Source organism: Accipiter gentilis, chromosome 5, assembly GCF_929443795.1.
Source record: "Accipiter gentilis chromosome 5, bAccGen1.1, whole genome shotgun sequence".
Taxonomy (NCBI): Eukaryota; Metazoa; Chordata; class Aves; order Accipitriformes; family Accipitridae; genus Astur; species Astur gentilis.
In genome coordinates this window covers 37,981,048-38,002,637 of record NC_064884.1, presented here as the reverse complement: position 1 = coordinate 38,002,637, position 21,590 = coordinate 37,981,048, and the positions used below count along the sequence as shown (strand labels likewise).

General features: G+C 38.9%; 2 protein-coding genes across 2 annotated transcripts in view; one reads left to right on the top strand and one right to left on the bottom strand.

The window, feature by feature from the left end:
• The window catches only part of PACRG (parkin coregulated), a 256,602-nt gene extending 250,005 nt beyond the window's left edge, over positions 1-6,597 (bottom strand). The window contains exons 1-2 of the mRNA XM_049801673.1: positions 6,420-6,597; positions 5,943-6,131 (exon numbers count right to left, since the gene is read on the bottom strand). Coding sequence (XP_049657630.1) covers positions 5,943-6,089 — 147 coding nt within the window. The 5' untranslated portion in view covers positions 6,090-6,131; positions 6,420-6,597. The remainder of the gene's footprint in view (positions 1-5,942; positions 6,132-6,419) is intronic.
• A 379-nt stretch (positions 6,598-6,976) lies between these two features.
• PRKN (parkin RBR E3 ubiquitin protein ligase) overlaps positions 6,977-21,590 on the top strand; it is a 787,949-nt gene continuing 773,335 nt past the window's right edge. Inside the window, exon 1 of the mRNA XM_049801652.1 lies at positions 6,977-6,993. Coding sequence (XP_049657609.1) covers positions 6,987-6,993 — 7 coding nt within the window. The 5' untranslated portion in view covers positions 6,977-6,986. The remainder of the gene's footprint in view (positions 6,994-21,590) is intronic.

Here is a 21,590-nt window from a genome sequence, read left to right as displayed (position 1 = left end):
CATCACTGTCATAATGTTTTAAAATCAATTTGCATTTACCTCCTCTAGGTATGAAGTTTAAAACCTTCCAAGGTCTTTTTCTACATAAAATATCGTGAACCAAATGAAGTGATTTAAGACAACGAGAAATGTCAATCAAAAACATGAAATGGAGTCTAACTGATAATTTACTTATTATCCATTTTAAGTCATATGACTGAATTATAAAAAAAAGATTTACTGAAGATTCAAGTGTGTAAGAGATTTTCATAAATGAAACAGCATGATTTCTTCATGTCTGAGGATATTAAACAAATCTTACAATTTTAGCACTGCAGCTAAGAACAATATCAACCTTTCCCCACATCTGCAAAAATTAAGGGCTGATTTTAACGTATTTTAAAATAACAAGAGCAGTGTGATTAAGCCACGTAAGTTATAGCTGGAAAACATAATGTGAAATACAGACTTGTAGAAGACATTATGACCTTAAGCATTAGTATTTTTCCTGTGTATTCTGCTTTTACATTATACTATCAATGTGGTCATTACAGTAAAAACAAGCATGGAATTGGAAAGGAACATAACTTTATGAGGGAAAATAAAAACCTCCTTGCATTGAAGCTTTTCATGTCTGGATCTAATGCAATTGAAGTGCCTCATCAATTCAGTTGCATGACTGTGTGTTGCCACAAAAAAGGAGGTACAAATATGCAGCAGAAGCAGGCAGGGCTGTAGCAGGCACAACTTGTGTTAGCTTACACTGTTACCAAACTGTATGTCAAGTCTGCACTGCTGTGAAAGAAAATGCTGAGCTGCTTTTAATCTAGGTTTAACCAGGACCCCAGTCTAGTTCACTGCACGGCCATGCAACAGTTTATATTGCGCAAATAAATGTCCAGAGATGAAAACCACACCTTTCAATTGTGGTGCAAGTTTGTGCTGCTTTAAGTGCTTGTGGAATCACTCTGCTAGAACACAGTTTCATAGCTGGTTTTAAATTAATTAAGACTGTGATGTTGCTGAGAAGGACATTCCCACCCACACAGCTTGTGCTGACAACATATTCCTGTTTCCCCTTCTCCTTGCATACATTAACAGGTGTTAACACGGATGCAACCTCCTCTGTAGTTGCAAGAAACACCAATGTAAATGCAAAAGAGGGGACGGAAGCATGCCGTCACGACAGGAGGAAGGGTAGGACAGAGGAGCCTCGTTGTAGCACGAGCTTTGCTTGCCTCAACCCCAAAGACTGCAGTTCAACACTTAGCTTAAACAGGCTGGAGCATTTTTCAGCAGGATCAGTTCCCTGACCAGCCAACATTGTACAAATATGGGCCCAATAAGGGGCAGCAGTAATAAACAGCCTGAAACAGGAAGAAGATAGGACTGCCTTCCAGAGCACTGACAGTTTAAATTGATCCACAGTGTTCACTAAAGCATACTCATAGATTGTACAAAATTTCTACTGTTAAATTGGAGCAGTTCCTCCAAGATGGATGTACTACTGCCCAATAAACATTTATCAAAACATTCCTTTAATTTGACATCTACTTGCCCCAAAATGTACTGCCTTTTCCAATAAATTAGCTATTATAATAGAAAGGTAAACTTTTTCTGGTAAACAATGCTTTCCTGTAGCCTTAAATTCAGATCTGAAACTGTTACCGCTACAAGGTAACTAACAAGTTTTAGTTACACAAGGTGGATGAATATAAACAGAATGTCAAATCACAATTTTCAGAATGTAAACAAATCACATTATCTGTATGGTTAAAACGAAACCCTTGCTATGAGTTATTATCAAGGCTAAAGGGTAAGAAAGTCCTTCACAACACACATTACTGATAATAGCTTGAAACAGGAGCTTAAACAAAGATTGAGAACTCATTCCAATACATAGAGACTGTAGACTCCTAAATGAAGAACAGAGGGATGAAAATCCAGAACTGCAATCTAGATAACATTTTTTTCTGCTTAGAAGCTGTCATGGTTTAACCCCAGTTGGCAACTAAGCACCACACAGCCGCTCACTCACTTCCCCCCCACTCAGTGGGATGGGAGAGAAAATCAGGAAAAGAAGTAAAACTCATGGGTTGAGATAAGAACAGTTTAATAGAACAGAGAAGAAGAAACTAATAATGATAACACTAATAAAATGACAATAGTAATAATAAACAGACTGGAATATGCAAGTGATGCACAGTGCAATTGCTCACCACCCGCCAGCTAACGCCCCATTAGTTCCCGAGCGGCAATCCCTCCACCCTCACTCCTCCCAGTTCCTATACTAAATGTGACGTCCCATGGTATGGAATACACCGTTGGCCACTTTGGGTCAGCTGCCCTGGCTGTGTCCCCTCCCAGCTTCTTGTGCCCCCCCAGCTTTCTTGCTGGCTGGGCATCAGAAGCTGAAAAATCCTTGATTTTAGACTAAACATTACTTAGCAACAACTGAAAACATCAGTGTTATCAACATTCTTCTCATAGGTAACTCAAAAACATAATACTGTACCAACTACTAGGAAGACAATTAACTCCATCCCAGCTGAAATCAGGACATAAGCAATTACACTTCTTTTAGGAGATGGGAGCTGTGTTTCTGCATATAGCTAAGACTCTCCCCAGTTGAATAGCTCTGCTTTGTTTTTTGAAATCCAGGAACAAAACAATTCTTAGCATCGCTACCCTTATAAGGCCATCTAGCAGATATTCTCACTTTATCCCTTACACATAGGCTGTATGTGGCCCATTACCAGCAGCAGTTTCTGACTGATTTTACAGAACACAGATGGATGTAATAGTGATATTTTCTATATAAAACCTACTGGTTTACACACTAAGCCAGAAAGAAAATCTGAACTCAGTACCCTGGCCAGAAGAGTTGGAATTCACGTGCTGCAGAAGGATACTTCAACTTATCTGATAATAGTGTTACTAAAGGAGTAAGTTCCCTTTAAGTAGTAAAATGAATCCTCTCCTTGAAAAAGTGTTTTTACCACTAGTTTATTACAGAAAAGGGGGACACTAACACTTCATTCTCTCATGCACAGTTGCAGAAAATAGGAAAAATAACAATTTGGAGGGGAACAGAAGTGAACAGAAGTATCTTCCTGCTGTGCACATTCATGTACAGACACTTTTCTACTTGCTAGTCTGTATATTAATTTTTAATTATATTCCTAATTCTACCCATGCAGTACATGTGAAGTATGAGCATATAACTTGGCATTCTTGATTCCACTTGGAGGACAAAACAAATAAAATGTAAATGTTACAGTATCTAGCTTGTTAGTGCAGAAGACCGTTATTGAACATTGCTCTTAATCTAAACTGTTATATGAATTACAGTTTTGGAATAACATAAAACAAACCAAAACACTTTCTTCAGGAACAATTTTTTCCATGATTAGTTATTAAGTAATGTATTTCAATAAGTAAATTTTAGATTTAGCCAGAGCTGAGAAAAGTCTTGAATACTGTATGTACTTAGTTTCTGTACTTACTACTGGCTATGAAAGCAGACTTGGGAAGAAAACTTTATCTAGCAACTTTCATGAAGAATGGCTTAGTAAAACACTCTTTGCACAAGCATCATCAAAGAATTCTGGAATCTTTACTATAATATTTACAGTCATATATGCATATAGGTAATGTTAGACTCCATGCTAAGAGTTTTAGACTCACTGCATGCTTGCAGCAAACGCTATTAATCTGTACCTAGTTGTTTAACCTGGAGATGCTGAACACGTTGCTGACAACCCTGTGCCTTGTCATGCTGTTAACAAAAAGAATTACCATGTCTGAACTATATTTACCTGCTGTGTTTTCAACCCCCAAGTCAACTCCCAAGCCTTCCATGAGAACTTCATCAATGATGTCAGCCTTTGACAAATGAGTAGTTAATAAATCTGAAGCTCCATTTAACCAGTTGTTGGAAAAGAGAAAGGGGACAGCCACTTCTGCACACACAGAGTGGCAGTGAGATATTCCTTACTCTATCCTGATTTTTTGCACACTGACTGGAAATTATTTCAGTGACTGTCTGTCCCCACTTGAAGCTTTTGAAAAAAACAGCACTGGCACCGTGAATCTTCCAGGACCTCTAACGGTTTCACTGCTTGCTACCCACTTATGAGCAGAACCTGTGGAGTGGGTCAGAACACTGTTAACCCTACCTATGACAGGGTGCCAAGGAGGCAGGCAGGGGCCGGGCAGGCAGGGCAGCAACAAAACAGGTTGCTGGGAGAGGTCAGGGAATCTCTGATGTTGGAGGATTTCACAGCTTAACTAGGAAAACCCATGACTGACCTGACTGAGTGCTAGTGACAGGCCCACTTCAAATGGGAAGTTGGGTTAGATGATCTCCAGAGGTCCATGCCAAAAACCTATCATTTCCATGATTCAATGAGTGGCTCCAAAGGCAGCAGACTTACCTGTTTGCTGTTGCTTAATGACAGTACCACATGATTTAACAGTCTGTTAATGTTTAGGAAGTTAGAATTGCAGCCACGAATATTAAAACACTATGAATATTTAAAAGAAAACTTAAATTCTGATTAAACTCATAGCTAGTTATGTTCACAATTCAAAGCTCCTTTTTTAAAATTAAATATGTATTTCTCAAACTCCACTGAAACAGCTGATTCTTCTACACAAAACGAAGCGTCTTTTACATATCAAGGTGTAAACAAATATGTGCAAATATCCACGACTTGAATTTTGTCCAGAGAAGGGAAAATGCCTTTTAAAAATTAATCCTTATACTCCCTGAAGTGTTATAGCCTATTCCACGCATCTCTAGAATTAAAAGCAACCAAACCAAACAATCTTTAATACAAAAGGGTTTTTTGGTTGTTTTCACCTTGTATTTTTCCCACTAAGGTTATACATGTTTTAGTTTTACTAAAAAGGAGAAAATTTTTAATGTAAACTATTTCTACTCCATTTAAAATTTGTTTAAAGATGGACTTGTTTGGGTTTTTAAGAGGATGCTCTTACAGATAACAAGTCCAGAGAGACTGCTCCAGGAAGACTGTTTCAGCAAAACAAGGGGAAACAATGTATTTCATAACTGGTGTCAGAAGAATATATAGAATTAAAAAAACCCCTTGAGAACACAAGACTTTGCTAACACCTTGAACTTTGTCCAAATAAAGAAAAACACCATTCAGGACTTTAAACACAAATGTGTGCTCCTATTAGCTCATCCACTTAAATGTTGAACGTTAGCACCCTGTACTAGCACAAGGTTTTTTTAGTCCTAAAATCTGACAAAAGTAGACAAATAAAACAATATAAAGAAATTTGAAAAGCCTTTGTCCTAGTATTTTCACTCACATAGCTCTAAATTAGTTACAAAATAGGACTGTTACTGAAAGTGAAGCTTGCTGGATCAACTCCTCTTTGTCTTTGAACTATGAGTTGGAGAACTGATGTTTGTTATGAGTGTAGTATTCTCCTACACCATGTGGAAGTTTTTTATTATTTTCAAGCTTATTTTAAAACTGAATGTATTTTCCAGATGTTTGCCATCCTATGTGTTGTTCATATGAAATTTATACCACACTGTGCGAGTTTATGAAAACGCTATCAAATAATACTACAGTATTATTTGACAGCATTTTGCTAGATGTGAGGTAGTAAGTCTTGCACACAATTCTACAGGCTAACAGTTTAACAGAATGTGCATTGCCAGTACAAAACAATACAGAAAAATTGTGGCACCAAAGCAATACGCTTGGAAGCAAAGCATCACAATTTCCACAGGCACAGACAGTTACCTTATGATAATATTTCTGTAAAGCCTGAAGGTAATTTCAGCAACCCACAAACTTCAGATAACGTTTTAGCAACTCACACACCTTCCTGACATTCTTTGTCGCCAGCTCTAACTGGCTATGCTTCCTGGACACGTGAGAGTAAATTAATTAACGTCGCCTCTATACTAGCAGCAAACATACCACAGTGTTTTTCATCATGGCTTTAACAGTGAATCCGTCGGAGACCTGCTGCTTGCTTTTCTTCGCGTGCCCCAGGGGCTCCTGCTGCTGGGGACACCTGTCACCTACGGGCTTTGAGGGGCCTGAGCCCGCTTTCTCCACTACCATCTCCCCACCAGCGCCCGCGACGCACAAGAAGCAAAATACTGACTGGAAAAAAACAAACAAACATCAACGCTCCGCCCCCAGCAAGTTAGAAAACGCAGTAGCTCTACCTCTGTCCCCCTCCCAAGCAGCGACACCCCCACACACACCCTTCCCGCACCTTCCCTGCCCCTGACAGGCCTCCTCACCGGCCCCTCGTCCCTCACCCGCCAGCCCCCTTCTTCACCGCAGCTCGCCCCCCTCCTCCCCACCGCTCCCGCTCCTTCCTCCCCAGCCCTCCATCACCACCTGCTCTTCTTGCCCTCTCTCCCGCCGGCTTTCGCCCTGCCTCACCCCCGCCGCCACCCGCCAGGGTCCCCTCAGCGGCGGCCGTTGGGGGCGAGACGGGCACGGGCCAAGCACGCGTCGCCGGCCTCGCGCTCGTCTCCAGGCAACGCGTCAACAACCCGCCGCCTTGCCGGCGGGGGTCACGTGCGCGGGGAGGGGTGGGGGGAGGCAAGAGGTTAACCACAGAAACCCCCGCGGCAAAACACCACCCCCTCCCTCACCCCTCCCTCGCACCGAAAACCGGGGAGGCACGCGCGCCGCTCGGCAGAAATTAACGGATAGTAATTAACACGGGGCGGGGGGGGGGGAGGCGGTCACGCGAGGAGAGCTGGGAGGTGTGAAGAGGCGAGAACTACGATACCCACAGGGCCCCGAGACGCCCGCCACTCGCCCCTCCCCCCTCCCGGCGCATGCGCAGCCCGCCGCCAGCTGCCCTCCCCGGCTCGCGTCGGTGGGCTGGCAGCCGCGCGGCGCTGAGAGCTGTCGGGGAGCGCTCGAGCGGCGGGTGCGCGCGCGCGCGCCTCCCCTCCCTCCCCTGCTCTCCCCCCTGCTGCCGCCGCCGCCGCCGCCGCCATGATAGGTGAGTGAGCGCCTCAGGGAGCGAGTGAGCCCGGATGCAGATCCGCCCTTTCCTGCCCGCCCCTCCGCTGCCGCCCACGCCGGCGTATCGGCCCCCGGGGGCGGTGTTGGGCTCGTTTGGCTTCCCTCGGTCCCCTTCGGCACGTCCGCCCCTGGTGCCTCGGACCCCGCTACGGGCGGTGGCGGGTGCCCGCGGGGATGAACCGCCATTTGCGCGGCGCTCGGTGGCCGCGGTTCCAGGGGGGGCCGGGCCGGAGCAGGGGCCCGCCGGTTGGGCAGTGCCGTGCCCGCGCCTTCTCCTCGCCGTCGTTACTGCGGCTGTGGTGAAAGCACTTGGTGCGTTTGGCGGGGCCCTGCGGAGGGCTCGGGGGGTCAAAGTGCGGTGGGTTCAGTGCCCTCCTTCTTTACCCCCTGTTGGGGGATGACCCAGCAGCGGCCAGCCCGGGGCTTGTGATTGAGGTCATTCTTAAATTATTTTTTATTTCCCTTCAGCGTACCGATTGTAAATAGTGTTGGGCAAGGGTTGTGTGACTTGTGAACTTTTTTGGCCTTGCCTAGTATGTTTAAGTGTTAGTGCTCTGGCATGGTACTCGCTGGCGGTGATCTGAAAAAGCAGCAACTTAGGCTCAATCGTGTTGGGAGTTTGGCCGTTTGGTCCTTGAGTTGACTTCTGTACCCATCTAATGCTGGTATAACACATGAATTGGTTGTTTCGGTAGTGGGTTTTCTTCTGTTACTTGTAAGGTGAATCCGTACTTGGGGACTCCCACAGGATCTGTTTTGTAGCCCTTGCCTCTTGTTACACATTTTATCTTGCTTTCACTTTCTCAATCTTATTTGAAGTAAAAGCTATAAAATGTAGTAGATATGCTTCTATTATAACAATTCCTTGCTTTCCTCAGCCTTGCTGTTTCATCTTAAGTGTTGGTGTCATAGTTGCTCTCTACATAAGACCTGATGAAGTTGAAAAGGATACAGTTTGTTGTCAAAACATTTATTGCTTTTAAATTAAAGTGTCCAAGAATCCTATGGGTCTTTCAACTAGACACACTTTTTTCTTGGCAGCATATGAACATTAGTATTTGAGCAATGTTCTTTTTCTTTTGGCTTTGCAAAAGCTAAAAAGAAAGTTAAAAGCAGTTATTTATGTGGTATTTTCAGTCTGTATAAATATTTATGCAAGTAGTCTCTTCCTAGTTGTGGGACCTTAGGTTTTCTTGCCATTTGAACTATTTTTTTTTCTTTTGTAGTAGAGAATATTTTAAATTAAAGGCTTGGCTTAAGGAAAGCAGAGAGGGTCAGGTATTCCACTGTCTTTCATCTTGCAGTGTTATCTCCCCTGCTGATTTGATATCTTGGTATAGTATACAAAATACACGTGTTTACAGAACTGCAGAGTGTGGGTTTTTTTTGAATGCTTTAGAAAAGTAAGTTGAGTGTACGTAAGGGACCGCCTGTGTGGTTACAGAGTTGATGTCTCTAGCCCTAGTACTGAAATCTAAACGTTTACTTACTGCTCATGAAGATAACATTTATATGGCTGAGGAATTATAACTAGTTTCACTGTGGCAGACAGAAATGTACTTCCCAATTAGTTGCAAACTTATAAACGTAGCTTTATATGAGTTGCAACCTTAAATGATTTAAGCAGCAGCCTGTTTTAGTGGAAAACCAAAAAAGGTGACACATCCCTCCACTTCCCCCCCCAAAATACAAGAATTGTCTTCAAATTATATGATGTAGAGACTTCATCCAGTTTCCTGCATTCTGAAAAGTCTCCTCTAAACACTTATGAGCTAGGAATACCATGGCAAAATTGGGGGTAGGAGGGGAAGGGTGAAATAATTTGTGTAATCTCTGCCCAATTTTTTGACCTGAGTGTTTAAATAAAAAAATTATCCTATGAAGCACATGGTGTATTTTCCAAAGTGTTTTACAGTTTCCTATCTCTGGAAATGTTTTATGTCCTCATGGGTCCTTGTGGCAAGGAGTTCTAGAATATAATTGTGCAACACACGACAATTAAGTCCTTTAATTGATTTTTAATTTCCTATCTCTTACTTTCTTTTTATATTCCTTTGTTATTGTGCTGTGAAATAGGGAGAAAAACCTGATTAACATGTTAGTATTACTATTTTTTCTTATTCTTTCTTCTCTCTCTATTTTTATTCTTATTTTTTGTCCAGGGAAATAAGGGTACTTTTTAACTCCATCTTCCTCTTAAGTGTTTGACCACGCTCATGCTTCTTCTTTGAACTTCCCTCACCCCCACCCGCCATGACATTTTTTAAGATATTTTGCTGAGGAAGACTTATTCCATAGCACCTGTCGTTCCAGAAGAGGTTAGACAATTGACTTGTATCACTGGCTTTTTATAGTCTTCATATGACTTCCCATCCTGCTTGTTATTACGTTCTCCTGCTTTGTTAGTTTTTGCTGACTGAACGGAGATTTGTGGAGAAAGATTTGCTTATAAATGAATTTCTGAATGCTAGCATATTACCTGGAAAAAAAAAAAAATTAGTATACACTTATTTTCAGTAAGAGGTTATTCCTTGAGGGAGGCCTTCAGAATATGTAACTGTATGTATTTTCACCTGTGTGACCTCTGCATTTAGAATATCATAACAGCAAGTTAATTATGTAACAGTCCATTTGTGTAGAAATTCCATGGACAAATTTATCTGGAAAGTCCATGGCGGCTGACACATGCTCAACATTGCACTGAGTTCATGAGTGCTTCTGGAATTTTAATTCTTGAGTATATCTTTGAAAGTATTTATTAAGGTAAATGGTGAAGGTGGCTCTTGCTTTTATAAATGCTTTTAGAAGATTGTACTGTAATGTGCTTCACTTTTAAGTGAAGTTGCCAGAATGATTCCTTGGTGGTCCTTTCACTTACATGTATATTGCTTTTTTTAAAGTTACAATTTATTTATACTACTTGCTGATGGGCTACTCAGTTAAGAACTTAAGGTAACTTCTCTACAGAAATTTATTTAATTTTATTTTAATAATGAAAAATAATTATATAAATGAAGGAATGTTTAGGTTAGTGTTTTTCATTTTGACTGGAGAACACTATGTATATATTCTGACTGATGCTGGATAGGAATCTTTGCATACATTACTGACCATTGGGGAGTCAAATTCATTCTGCTTTCCATATTTGTAACAGTGATACAGGTTAAATGAGCTTAATGCCTGCTGTTTGAAGGACCTGTGCCATACTTCATTGTCTTCTGTCAGCCATTCTCAAAGGAGTTTACTGTAGATGAAAGCATTTCTGTGGACAACTTCTATACTACCACTTACCATAAGCTTGTGAGACTTCATGTCATATTTCCAGATTTGTGTCATCTTTAGCCACTTTGCTTCCTAGTCCCCATTTTTTTTCTGCTTTCACATTTTCTTAGTGGCTTTGTTGTGCTTCAGTGGAAGCACAGTGGAAATGCCTATCTGTTGCAGCTAGTTCAAAGCTAGTTCAAAGCAGTGCAGATAGTGAAATTTAGAAACCATGAGTTTAATGGTAAATTGTGTCCAGTGGAGAGAAAAGGGATCAGGCTAAAGGCCTGATGAGCACTAGCTGGAGTTTCCACCACCTGTCTGGCTGTTTCTCTCTTGCAATGCTGGGCTGGTTAGGTGCCTTGAGAGTTCATTTTCAGGGTTTGTGGCTGGGGTTTGGGTCTGCTGGTGACTCGTTGCAGTGGCATTTTCCCTCATCAACACTAACTGTTGCTTAGACACGAAGTGGCGATTGAGATAAGCCTTACTAGGGCTGTTTTGCAGCTTCCAGCAGTTGTGTGCCCTAAACTAGACTACCTGTGCTGATGACTAGAGGTTATTCTATCACGTGGTCAAGAACCAAGCAAAAATCTTGGATAAAATTTTAACCAAACCTGCGGTTTTGGCAGAAAATAATATTTTATTACTTACTGTAAACTCTGTCCTAATAGTGGCTCCAAGGTGCCTGTGCCAGAGTCGACAAGGTATGAATACTTGCATACTTTTGCCTTATGTTGCAATTGTTTTAACATAGCTTTTTGGACTGTACTGACGTGCATGTAAGTTCTCAAACAGCTTAACTGTATCGTATTTTTGACTTAACATACAGAGAGCAGCCCCAGGCAGAGTATGCTTAGATTTTCAGATAGCAGCAGAAACCCACGGAGTTGTGCATAGAGAGCACAAGTTTTAAGCAGCACTAGCTTTACAGTACGGTGGATGACCTGTGTTTAGATCATGAGTGGAAGGTTGACACTGGGACTTGTAGTATTAATATGATGCTTTAAATTTGACATTTAGATTTGGCAAAAAGTTGGAAATTATGTTCTGTTGGGAAAAAAACAATAACTTCCTCAGCCCTTTGTCCAGAAGTTTTCACAAATTTATTACACAGTTTCTTAGATCTTTTTTTTTACTTCAATATTTGAAGGATAACATTTTCTTAGCATTTTTGATACAAGTGACATTGGTAAAATACTAGATTGCATTTTTCTACCTTGGTCAGAGCAGGAAAAAAATGTTTATACTGAAGATCTCAATGTCAGGTCTTCATTTCTTTTTTTTATTTTTGTTTTAAATACAGTCTTATCAGTGTTATACAATTTTAGTCTGACTTTTTTCTTTTTTTTTTTTTAACTGGCTGAACTCTGTAAGGTCTGATAAATAAACTCAGTACAATGTCCAGGTGGATGCATTGCACTGTGCTTGTCTGTTATTGCTTGTGTCATAGTTCTGCTGCTTCACAAGTTGCTGTTGGTAGTGCTCTGTCAAGATGTTGGAGAGCTTTTGTGAGGATGCATAAAGAATATAGAACACAGCCTGAAGTATTCCACAGTGAGTTTGCAGCTAGCTTACATACAACTTGTTGTTTTAGAATGATTATTGATGATAATTTTAAGGCCAATTGTTTTCTAACACTAAAATGGGAGATAGAAATCAATATTAACTAATGATGTAGTCATGGGGTAAAAGATATGAAGAAATGCAGAGAGGGTTATATTTAAATATGTGTTTAGAAACAGAGCGTAGTTGTTCTTGTAAGCCAGGAATTAATGAAATTGATAACATATTTTGTAATGAAGACTTTATGTATTAAATACCTTGTTGACTTAAATAATTAGGTATTCATTGATTCATTTTCAGTAAAGTTTTTTAATCAGCAATTACAGAAAAATCTTAGGGAATTTAGAAAAATGTATGTAATAACGATAGGGCTCATGGTCTGCTTGGTATAGTTGTGGAATTTATTTATTATTTATTTGCTTTAAAGGATAATGGTGGTCACCTAAATATGAGGATTTAATCAAGCTAAGGGTTGCTTATTTTTAAGTAAGCACTGAAAGACATCAGTTGACCTCCTAGCATTCCAATTTCCTGTTTGCACTTCTTCCGTATTGGTATCGGCATCAGGAAGACAGTATGGTCAGAAAGTGTAATAAACTGGTGTTGTTTTGAAGATGATACAAGATAGTCTTTGTGGATTGAGAAGAACTGGACAAAGACTTTCCAGAAGCTTATGTACCTAAGTTAATTTGATAAGAGAATTTCTTCAGTAGCAAAAATTACAGCTCTATAATTTGATGCAACATTGCTAATTTGTGACCTGTGGTAAAGAAGTTTAAGATTGTAACAGGGAATGTGACTTCAAGAGCTAGTCATAGACTATCATAAACAGCAATTAACCCTTTTTGCAGCTGTTTAGCAGTGTATAGCTTTTATGTAGGGACCTTGTCACAATAATGTTGCCCTTTTATAAATACAAACTAATCAAATCTACTGTTTTACTGTTTGTTATGTTAAGCAAGTACTATTGAAATCAGTAAATACTTGTGTTAAAATTCAGAAGAAGAGACAAGGTGTGCTGGTTTTGACTGGGATAGAGTTAATTTTCTTCATAGTAGCTCCTATGGGGCTGTGTTTTGGATTTGTGCTGGAAACAGCGTTGATAACACAGGAATGGTTTGGTTACTGCAGAGCAGTGCTCACACAGAGCCAAGGGCTTTTCTACTTCTCGCCCCACCCCACCAGTGAGTAGGCTGGGGGGGCACAAGGAGTTGGGAGGGGACACAGACAGGACCCCAACTGACCCAAGGGATAGTCCAGACCATATGGCATCACGCTCAGCATAAAAAGCTGGGGGAAGAAGAAGGAAGGGGGGACATTCAGAGTGATGGTGTTTGTCTTCTCAGGTCACCATTACATGTGGTGGAGCCCTGCTTTCCTGGAGATGGCTGAACACCTGCCTGGCCATGGGAAGCAGTGAATGAATTCCCTGTTTTGCTTTGCTTGTGTGTGCGGCTTTTGCTTTACCTATTAAACTGTCTTAATCTCAGCCAACGACTTTTCTCACTTTTACCCTTCCAATTTTCTCCCAATCCCAACATGGGGGGAGTGAGTGAGCGAGCGAGGGACTGTGTGGGGCTTAGTTGCTGGCTGGGGTTAAACCGTGACAGTCCACAACACAAGGCTAACATGGTCTAATGTTATTTGATATTTTATATTTACTGATTTCTTACCATGAGAAGCTAGAAGTTCTGTAACTTTAATAGTTTTCTAGTCCTTTTTTTTTTTCTTTTTAGATGGCAGGATTAAGTAGGCTTCTTAAAGGTTTAATTAAAAGGCAATATAAATCCAGTGGAAATTCAGTATATAGTTGGTTCCCCAACTTCTGTCCCGTCCCCCCGCAAAACCTCAACAATTTTAAAATTAGACTATGGAAGTATATTTTCAAACAAGGAAAAAAAAAACATTGCTCAGCGGAGTACACTGTTGATAAACAACTCCTTCAAATGCTTCTCTTTTATGTGTTGGTGGAAGAAGAACCCAACAACAAACTCTAGATTTAATGTATGAATATATTTGTTTCATAAGGAATTGTTCCAGGCATTTAAGCATTTTATTTGTGGCACCACAGTACCTGAGGGTTTTGTAAATACAGAGCAACCCCCCCCCCCCCGCCCCATACTGTAGTAAATACTGTACGTATAACATGGGAGATGGATGAAGGTTAATATGTACACTGAGAACATGGGCTAATATGAAGTTTTATTTACATATTAAAAATGATGCTACAGCAGTGCTGTCTTTGGGTATTGCTGCTTCTCCTGCTGTACACTACTCATTTCTGCCCTTAACACCAGCAAACTAATCTTTCAGTTGTAGTAGAGCAACCATCTGTTCAGGCACACTAAAGTAAAAAAAAAAAATCCAGAAGAAACAGTTTCTTTTTAATCTGGGTCAAGTCCCTGAGTTGGTTCACAGTGTGGCAACACAAAAGTTAGGTGGGTGTAACTAAAGGGACATCCCTTAACCCTATTTCATTGCTTGACCCTTTAAATTGCCAAGTCCCACACAAATGGTGGTGTTGTGTAGCGCAGCTGATTGCCACCTAAAGAATATTTTGCTGCCTTCCCTTCTCCCTTACTACCCAACCGTGTATTCCTTGAGCTCACATTGATACTCATTTGACTTGGGAGTGAGCTGGTTAAATGGCCTGGGTTATCAAAATGTCTGCTTACTTAGAGGCATGGAAGGTTTTTGTTTTGGTTTTTTTTTTTTCATTTAATACTCTACATCTGCTTACCATTGGATCCACTGGAAACCAGTGTTAGTGCAAGGGAAGTGACAATCCACAATTGGATTGGCTGAGCTATTTCTTAGTTAACAACATTGGCAATAATGTTACCTTCCTGAAAACCTAAAAAAAAAAAAAAAAAAAAAAAAATTAAAACTGAATTTGAAGGAAGGTATTGGGGCACCTTCGTGGAATTTTTCAGGAAATATCTCTCAAAGAACAAAAAACATGAGAGAAGGACCAAAACTGTTTTAAAAATGTAGAAGATGGGCTCTAGATCGTTAACATTGGCAGGTCAGCATTTCTGTAGTGAATGAGAGATGAAGGTAGTAGTACAGACAGGTTGTGAAGGGTTTTGACAGTGAAATATGATTCATACAGCAGTAATCAAGTTAAGGGAGAATGGGACCCTGGGTGAAAGTTTTAGCTACTGGATGACCAATCACTCCTGTATGTTGCACTCTTTTTCAATGTGTTGGTAATCTTTACTTTCTGCATAAATATTTCTATTTCTCATTATGGCAAAAATAACCTTGCGGAAGCAAAATGAGAATAAACTCTCTCAGAATTTCTCTGAATGTATTCAGACTAGAAAGTAATGATGCCAGCTTAGCAACCGAAGGAAGAGTATTTTGGGAATTGTCTACGTAAATATTTTGATGATCTTATGCTGCAATTTTGGTTTTCTTTCTTTGTCATTGTTGTCCTGATGTTCTATTTTGGTTTATGTAATGTTATGGATAGTTCCACTACAATAGATACTTTTCACTGGAATAATAGCTTGAGTTGTGGATCACTATTACACCTACTTCATGAACATGTAGAATAATCTTTCGGATGGTTAATTTGATTAAACAAAACCTAAATCTCAGAATTTCAAAGGCTACTTGCATTTCATATGCATGACCTGTTTTGCAGGGATTGTTCTGAGCCTTTTTTTCTTTTGCTAGGGTAACTGTATTGTACTGTATGTACACAATTGCAGCATAGAACATTGTGTGTTTTACTGGATTTATATTTTATTGATTACTTTCCTACAAAATGCTTTGTAAGACTATCAGCAAGCTTTTAGAAACCTAGTGTCATATGAAAAAGTTTATTTTCAAAAGGCAAAGACATCTGGTTTCTGTTAGGTATACGTGAGCATTCTGGATTTTTTTGTTTCCTTGAAGAGGGATGGGAAGACTTTTTGCTTGGATTTCTTTTCCAAAGAAAAGTAGCAAGGGGAAAGACAGTGGTGGGTTTTTTGTTGTGTTTTTTTTTGTTGTTGTTGTTGTTTGTGGTTATGGGGGGGGGGGGGTTGGTGGGGTTTTTTGTTTTTTCTTTTTTTGAAATGGCCACAAAATTGTAATGTCAAGACACATTAGAAACTAATTAACGAGTGGCTAAGGATGTTCCTTTGCAGTTTTCTGAGTCTTTCAGATAGGGCCCTACAGACAGAGTTATTGATCTGGCAGTTTCTTAAAATTATTTCCCTTTGCCAAAATCCCCATCCTTTTTTGTATAATCTGGTTACCTAGTGATATATCTGTAAAGAGAGTTGTGAGTGGGTATATATGTATGCATGTTAATTTAAGATCTGACTCTGTATTGTGCTGAAATCTTTTTGTGATAGTGTTGTATAAGCGACTTCTAATCTAGCTGAATCAATAATGAAAAGGTTTTGCTACCATTTCTTTTTCCCTTGCTCATCCCTCCTATTCTCTGCTGCCATCTCCGTGTCCTGCCTCATTCCTTTCACTGACGATAATACTAATTTGACTGTTGAAGTAGCTCATTGTGGTATTGTAGCAAAAAACCTGTCCATTTTTGCTGAATATCATCCTCAAGAAGGGCCCAGTGAACACTGAAGTCAGCTCAAGATAAGTGGAAGATGCAGAATGAGATGGCAAAAGTGGGACTAAATAATTTTAGCAGGGTGCTTTCTGATCTGTTTAGTCCTTCCTGTGCATCTTCACCTTCAGTTGTTGTGGAATATCAGCTCCTGCGGACATTGGGAATGTATCCAAAGCTGACAAACAATTTCAGTCCTTTGGACAAAAGGCATTATAAAGGAGAAGATTATATAATTCCTATCTTTTTCTGAGTGATGAAGAAAGATAAACTGCAAACAAGTTTTGTAGTAGGAAGGATAAATTCTTGCATACGTAATGTGTAAATATAATGTCTGTTGCCAAAACATTTGGTCCAGCCTATCTGTGAGATGAGAATAAAATTAAGAAGTTCAAATTCTACTTATTCTCAGAAACAATTAGGAAAAGGCCTATGCTAACAAATAGGGACACTTAAAAAATCTTTTGGAACGCATAGCAGCAAATGCTACTGCTTAAGAGTCCCGGCTAATGTAATGTATGTGTCTTCTGTAGATACACTGAAAGCCGAAGACATTACTGGATTCTGTTTTGATAACATTGCCTCAAAGTGGAGTAGCATTCTTAATTGGAAATACATATATCCCCATTTACTGAAAAAAACCCCTAACTGGACTAGCATACACTGTATCGTAGAACTGTCAGTTGCGTAAGTGGTCAGGGCACAGAAGCAAACAATACTGAGAATGGTGAAGGGTTTCAAGCTGTTATATTTAGTTTCTACTAAAGCCCAAGGGAGAGTAAAACCATTAGTGGGAACTTTGTTGCTTTGCTAAACAGGTTTATGTGAAAGAGATGCAATTCATTCTTTTAAATTTTATTATTTGATGATTTTTTTTTACGTGCTGTGTATAAGCATTGTTGGACTGAAAATCAACTTCTAACACAATGTAGCCAGTGATGTATGAAGTTTTCCATTAAAAGAAAAAAAAAATATGGAAATGTTAGAAATGTGTAGCTATATACCAAGAATTCACAGAATGCTACTACAAAGACTGGTTTAGAGATAATTAGCAGACAAGCTTTAATTATATAATTGTCAATTATTTCACAATACATGATTTCTCCCTTCTGAACTACAGTGTGTGGCATCTTGCAAATGTTTGTGTTTTATGAGGACTTCCTTCATAATTGTAAAGTAACAATTTTAGTATGGTAAATTATATTATTTAAAATATGTATTTTAACAATTTTTCCGTTCCCAAATGTTGTACCTTACGCCTCTCCCAGTCCCTTTGTATTCTGATCAGTGCAAAAGGAGTAGAAAGATGGGTGACCTTACAAAATAAGGATAAAAATCCATCAGATTTATCTGATGTAGAAAAATCCGTGAGTACCCTCTTGTCTGTTTTATTCCTGAGGCTGGACAAGATGGAGAAAGAATTAGTTCATTGCTGTGCACTTTGAGGCAGACTGAAGCCTGCCTGATTGTACTAAACTGGCTTTTCAGCAGTAACTCTTACGTTGCATCACTTTTCTCAATAAGCATGTTCACATCTACATTAGTATTGTTAAAGTTTGACTCAGGAAAAATTGTAGCACAAAAGTTGTTCTTTGAGTAGTATGAAAATAACTGTGAGAGATTTGTCACGTTATTACAAATTCTCTGTTAAAATGACAAGAGACAAGAAGAATAATTTAAGTTCTCCAGCCATTAATCAAATATTAAATTCAGGTTCAGTGATCTTAAGGGTAGAAATTAATGAACAATTAATTGTGGGACTGGCTTTTATTTCATGCCCTTGAGCAATTTGTACAGCGGTAGCTGGTATTTGTGCTGGTAAACATGCATCTCTTCTGAAGAAGGCAGTCTGATTAATAAATTCTCATGAATTCAGCCAAAAGATTACAGTAAATAACTTGTCACAATTATGATGCATTAAGTACATGGTAGATTTATGTAGGACATTTCAGTGATGTCTTTTTTACAGTGACTACATGCCTGTCATGGGTAAGCCACAATCTTCAGCAGTTCCTTCTAAATATATTGCAATGCCTTCCAAAAGAAGTGGCATTGTAAGTTATATGCTGCAGAGAAATTAACCATGTTAACTGTTTTCCTGCTTTGTTATCTCTGAGCAGTTACAGTACATTTTTACAGCAGAAGTTCTTTCTTGGACTTTGGAACCATTTGAGGCTGTCTGCAGAAATTAGTATCTCTATTCATGCTGACAATCTCAATGAAGGAAAGTTTTTAAACTCTGACTCTAAAACTAATTCAAAGCTTTCATCCCTTCTGATGACCTCTGAAATTGTGATATTGCGTGCCATTATTTTCTTCTACATTTAACTTTGGAGGGTGGAAAACAGTGATGACGACATCTAAAAAGACTGATGGGCCATTGCCCATTAAACATCTCCAAAATAAATTATCTGAATCCTGCATATAGTTTTTAACCCACACCTCTCAGCTTTATTTCGGTTATGATTGTTAAGGAAGACTGATGACGTTATATACTCAGCTGAGCTCAACTTACAGCTAAGTTGAAATGATGAAAGGAAGCTGTTTATCAAATGAATGATTCTCAAGGAGTGCCTTGCCATTAATATCTTCCCTTTTTAACCCTGATTTTGGAAATCTGAGCAATGAGATTCTGTGTTTATTTTCTGTATATGTCAGCAGTTCCTTTGTTATGTATTATTTGTCCCTATAGCAGAGGTCTTTTGGTAAGAAAACAACAAAAATATTCATATGTGCTTTGTTTTATTCCATGCTTTTGGGAATTCTTTTAACAATCTCTTATGATTTGAAGTCACAGTTTGTCTTTGCCTCCAAGCTCTAAGCTTAAACCCCTCTACTGAGAGTGCACGCAATCCGGATGTGAGTATATGAAAGAAAAGCATTTAGAAGTTGATTTGATTTATTGTTTAAAAGCTTCAGAAGCTGGTGAAGATGAATGAAGAAACTAATTGAGGAAAAAGGTTGTCATTCCATGGCAGTTTAAAGGACAGCAAGGTTATAATATATTAATGTGTAGGAAATGAAAGCACAGCTTTTTAGAGAGCAGTTGCCATGAAAAGGTGTTAGTTGTGCTGTGTTATTTGTGAAGGTGGTGTGAACAATACATTTATTATCACAAGACCCAGGCATCCTTGTTTGCTTTAGTTTATCTGTGAAAACTTGCTCCTGTGATTACAAGTGTCTGAAATTTTTTTGGTGTGCTACATAAAGCAGTAGGCTTACATACTAAGCTTGCTTATGATGACATAGGTGAGCACTGAAGCAAATTAATTTACATTTGTAAATTATTTGTGATATATAAAAACCACAAACAAATGAAAAAGTAAACTTGTCTTTCTAGAAGCAAGATACGCTTGGGTTTGTTCATCACTGTCGTGATGACCAATGTCAGTGTTGTTTTGTTAAATGTAAAGCTTTTCTGTATGATGACATAGTTCCACTACTTCATTTTCTTTGGGGTTTTTTCCAATATTTTCCTGTTGTTTATGCTGCTGTTTTCTGTATCTTTTGTTTAGCACTTCTAAATGTTTTGCTCAGTGGTGAATTTCCCCTCTTAGTTCATTGATTCTTTTTTTTTCTAGTAAATTTAGACAATAGAACTGTCTTGTGTCAGATCTAATATATCAGATACAATAACTTTCAGTGCATAGAGCTAAGGATATTTAGTTAACTTCAAAAGAGTAAGAATCGCAAGAAACTAAAATATGTGGGCTTTTCCAAGACTGCGTGAGTTATTTCTCTAAGACACCCTTTCCATCAGTGGAAACATTAGCACTGATTGAATTTTTCCCTTCAAAATTCAAGGAACAGTGTTCAGCTGCTTTCTGTCTTAGTCATTTTCTCTGTGTGTTTTCCTTTTTTAAATATACCAATCCTGTAACTTTCTGTTAATGTGCTTTGAGATCATGGAAAAAGTATTTTCCATTTTCTTCACTGGTGTTAAATAAAGGGATTGTGGATGATGGAAACAAAAGTGGTTCATATTGGACATTCTATTATATCTCTGGCATATGGTTCTCCTTTCAATTTTAATATTTTTTGATGAGCTGATATATTTTTGGAAGATTTATGTTTGCATTTCTTCCCTTTTCTGTTACCATCCTCTGTGGAATACCCTCAGTGGAAACATATGTTCAGAACTTCAAAGTAATTATACTATTACTAAAAGCTTCATAATCAGATTACTGAAACTAAATGTTGAAAAAAATTGATTTTCCTTTATCCAATCATATCAATTTCATTCTAGTCTTCTCTCTGATGGAAGAAACATGGCAGGACAAAGTCAAAGACTGTTTAGAATGTCTAAGTCTGTTATAGACCAGTTCTTGAAGAAGAAAAGGGAGCTTAGAGCAGTTTTTAGTCTGAGAGTGCAAGATTAAAAAAAAACCCAAAACCTCTATATTGCCTATTTGAATGGAAAATTTTTAGTTGTAGATACCTCTGCTTGGCAAACTGGATGGGGATGTCTGAAGCATAAGTTTATCTCTCTATGATAATTGACACTTTCTCAGAAGTAATAGGTTCACTAGGTATCTAAGCTGCTTTGTTTAAAATACTGCCTTTATTACCTTTTTTCTTCGTGTAAGAATAAATTTGTTGTGATCAAATGGTTGTAGCCTATGTTGAAAAAGCTGTTTATTACCAGGAACAGTTTTCAGGGTGTACAGTCTAATATATTGATTAAAAAATTAAAAACAACAAAAAAAGGGAATACAAACCTTTTGTTTTGCTGTAGCACAGTTAGGGCACAAGACTTCAAAAATTCTTAGATTTACAAGACGACATCAAGAACAGGAACTATACCTGATCTTCCTTTTTCTTTATCTTTTGTAGCTCATCTGGAAAATACAGGGTCTTTTAAGAATGAGATGTTGTCTTAATGGCCTTGAACAAAAAGGTTGTGCCTGTTATGGTCTTACCAGGCCCTGGGTGTAACAGTCTGTTGACATTTTACTTATTTTTTCTTCAAGCTATATGAAGCTATGGGCTGAGCTTCAGGTTGAGTATTTTGACTTACTCACTTTACATGATTTTAAGGTATTTTATTGATACTAACTCTGCTACTGCATGAGATCTACCTTTAGCCTGGTGTATGCTTTATGTAAGCAGATGGAGTTCTGAGGCAGATAAATTCTAAAATTGGTTAATGATTAATGATATAAATTTTTAAATTTTCTGTTTTTTTC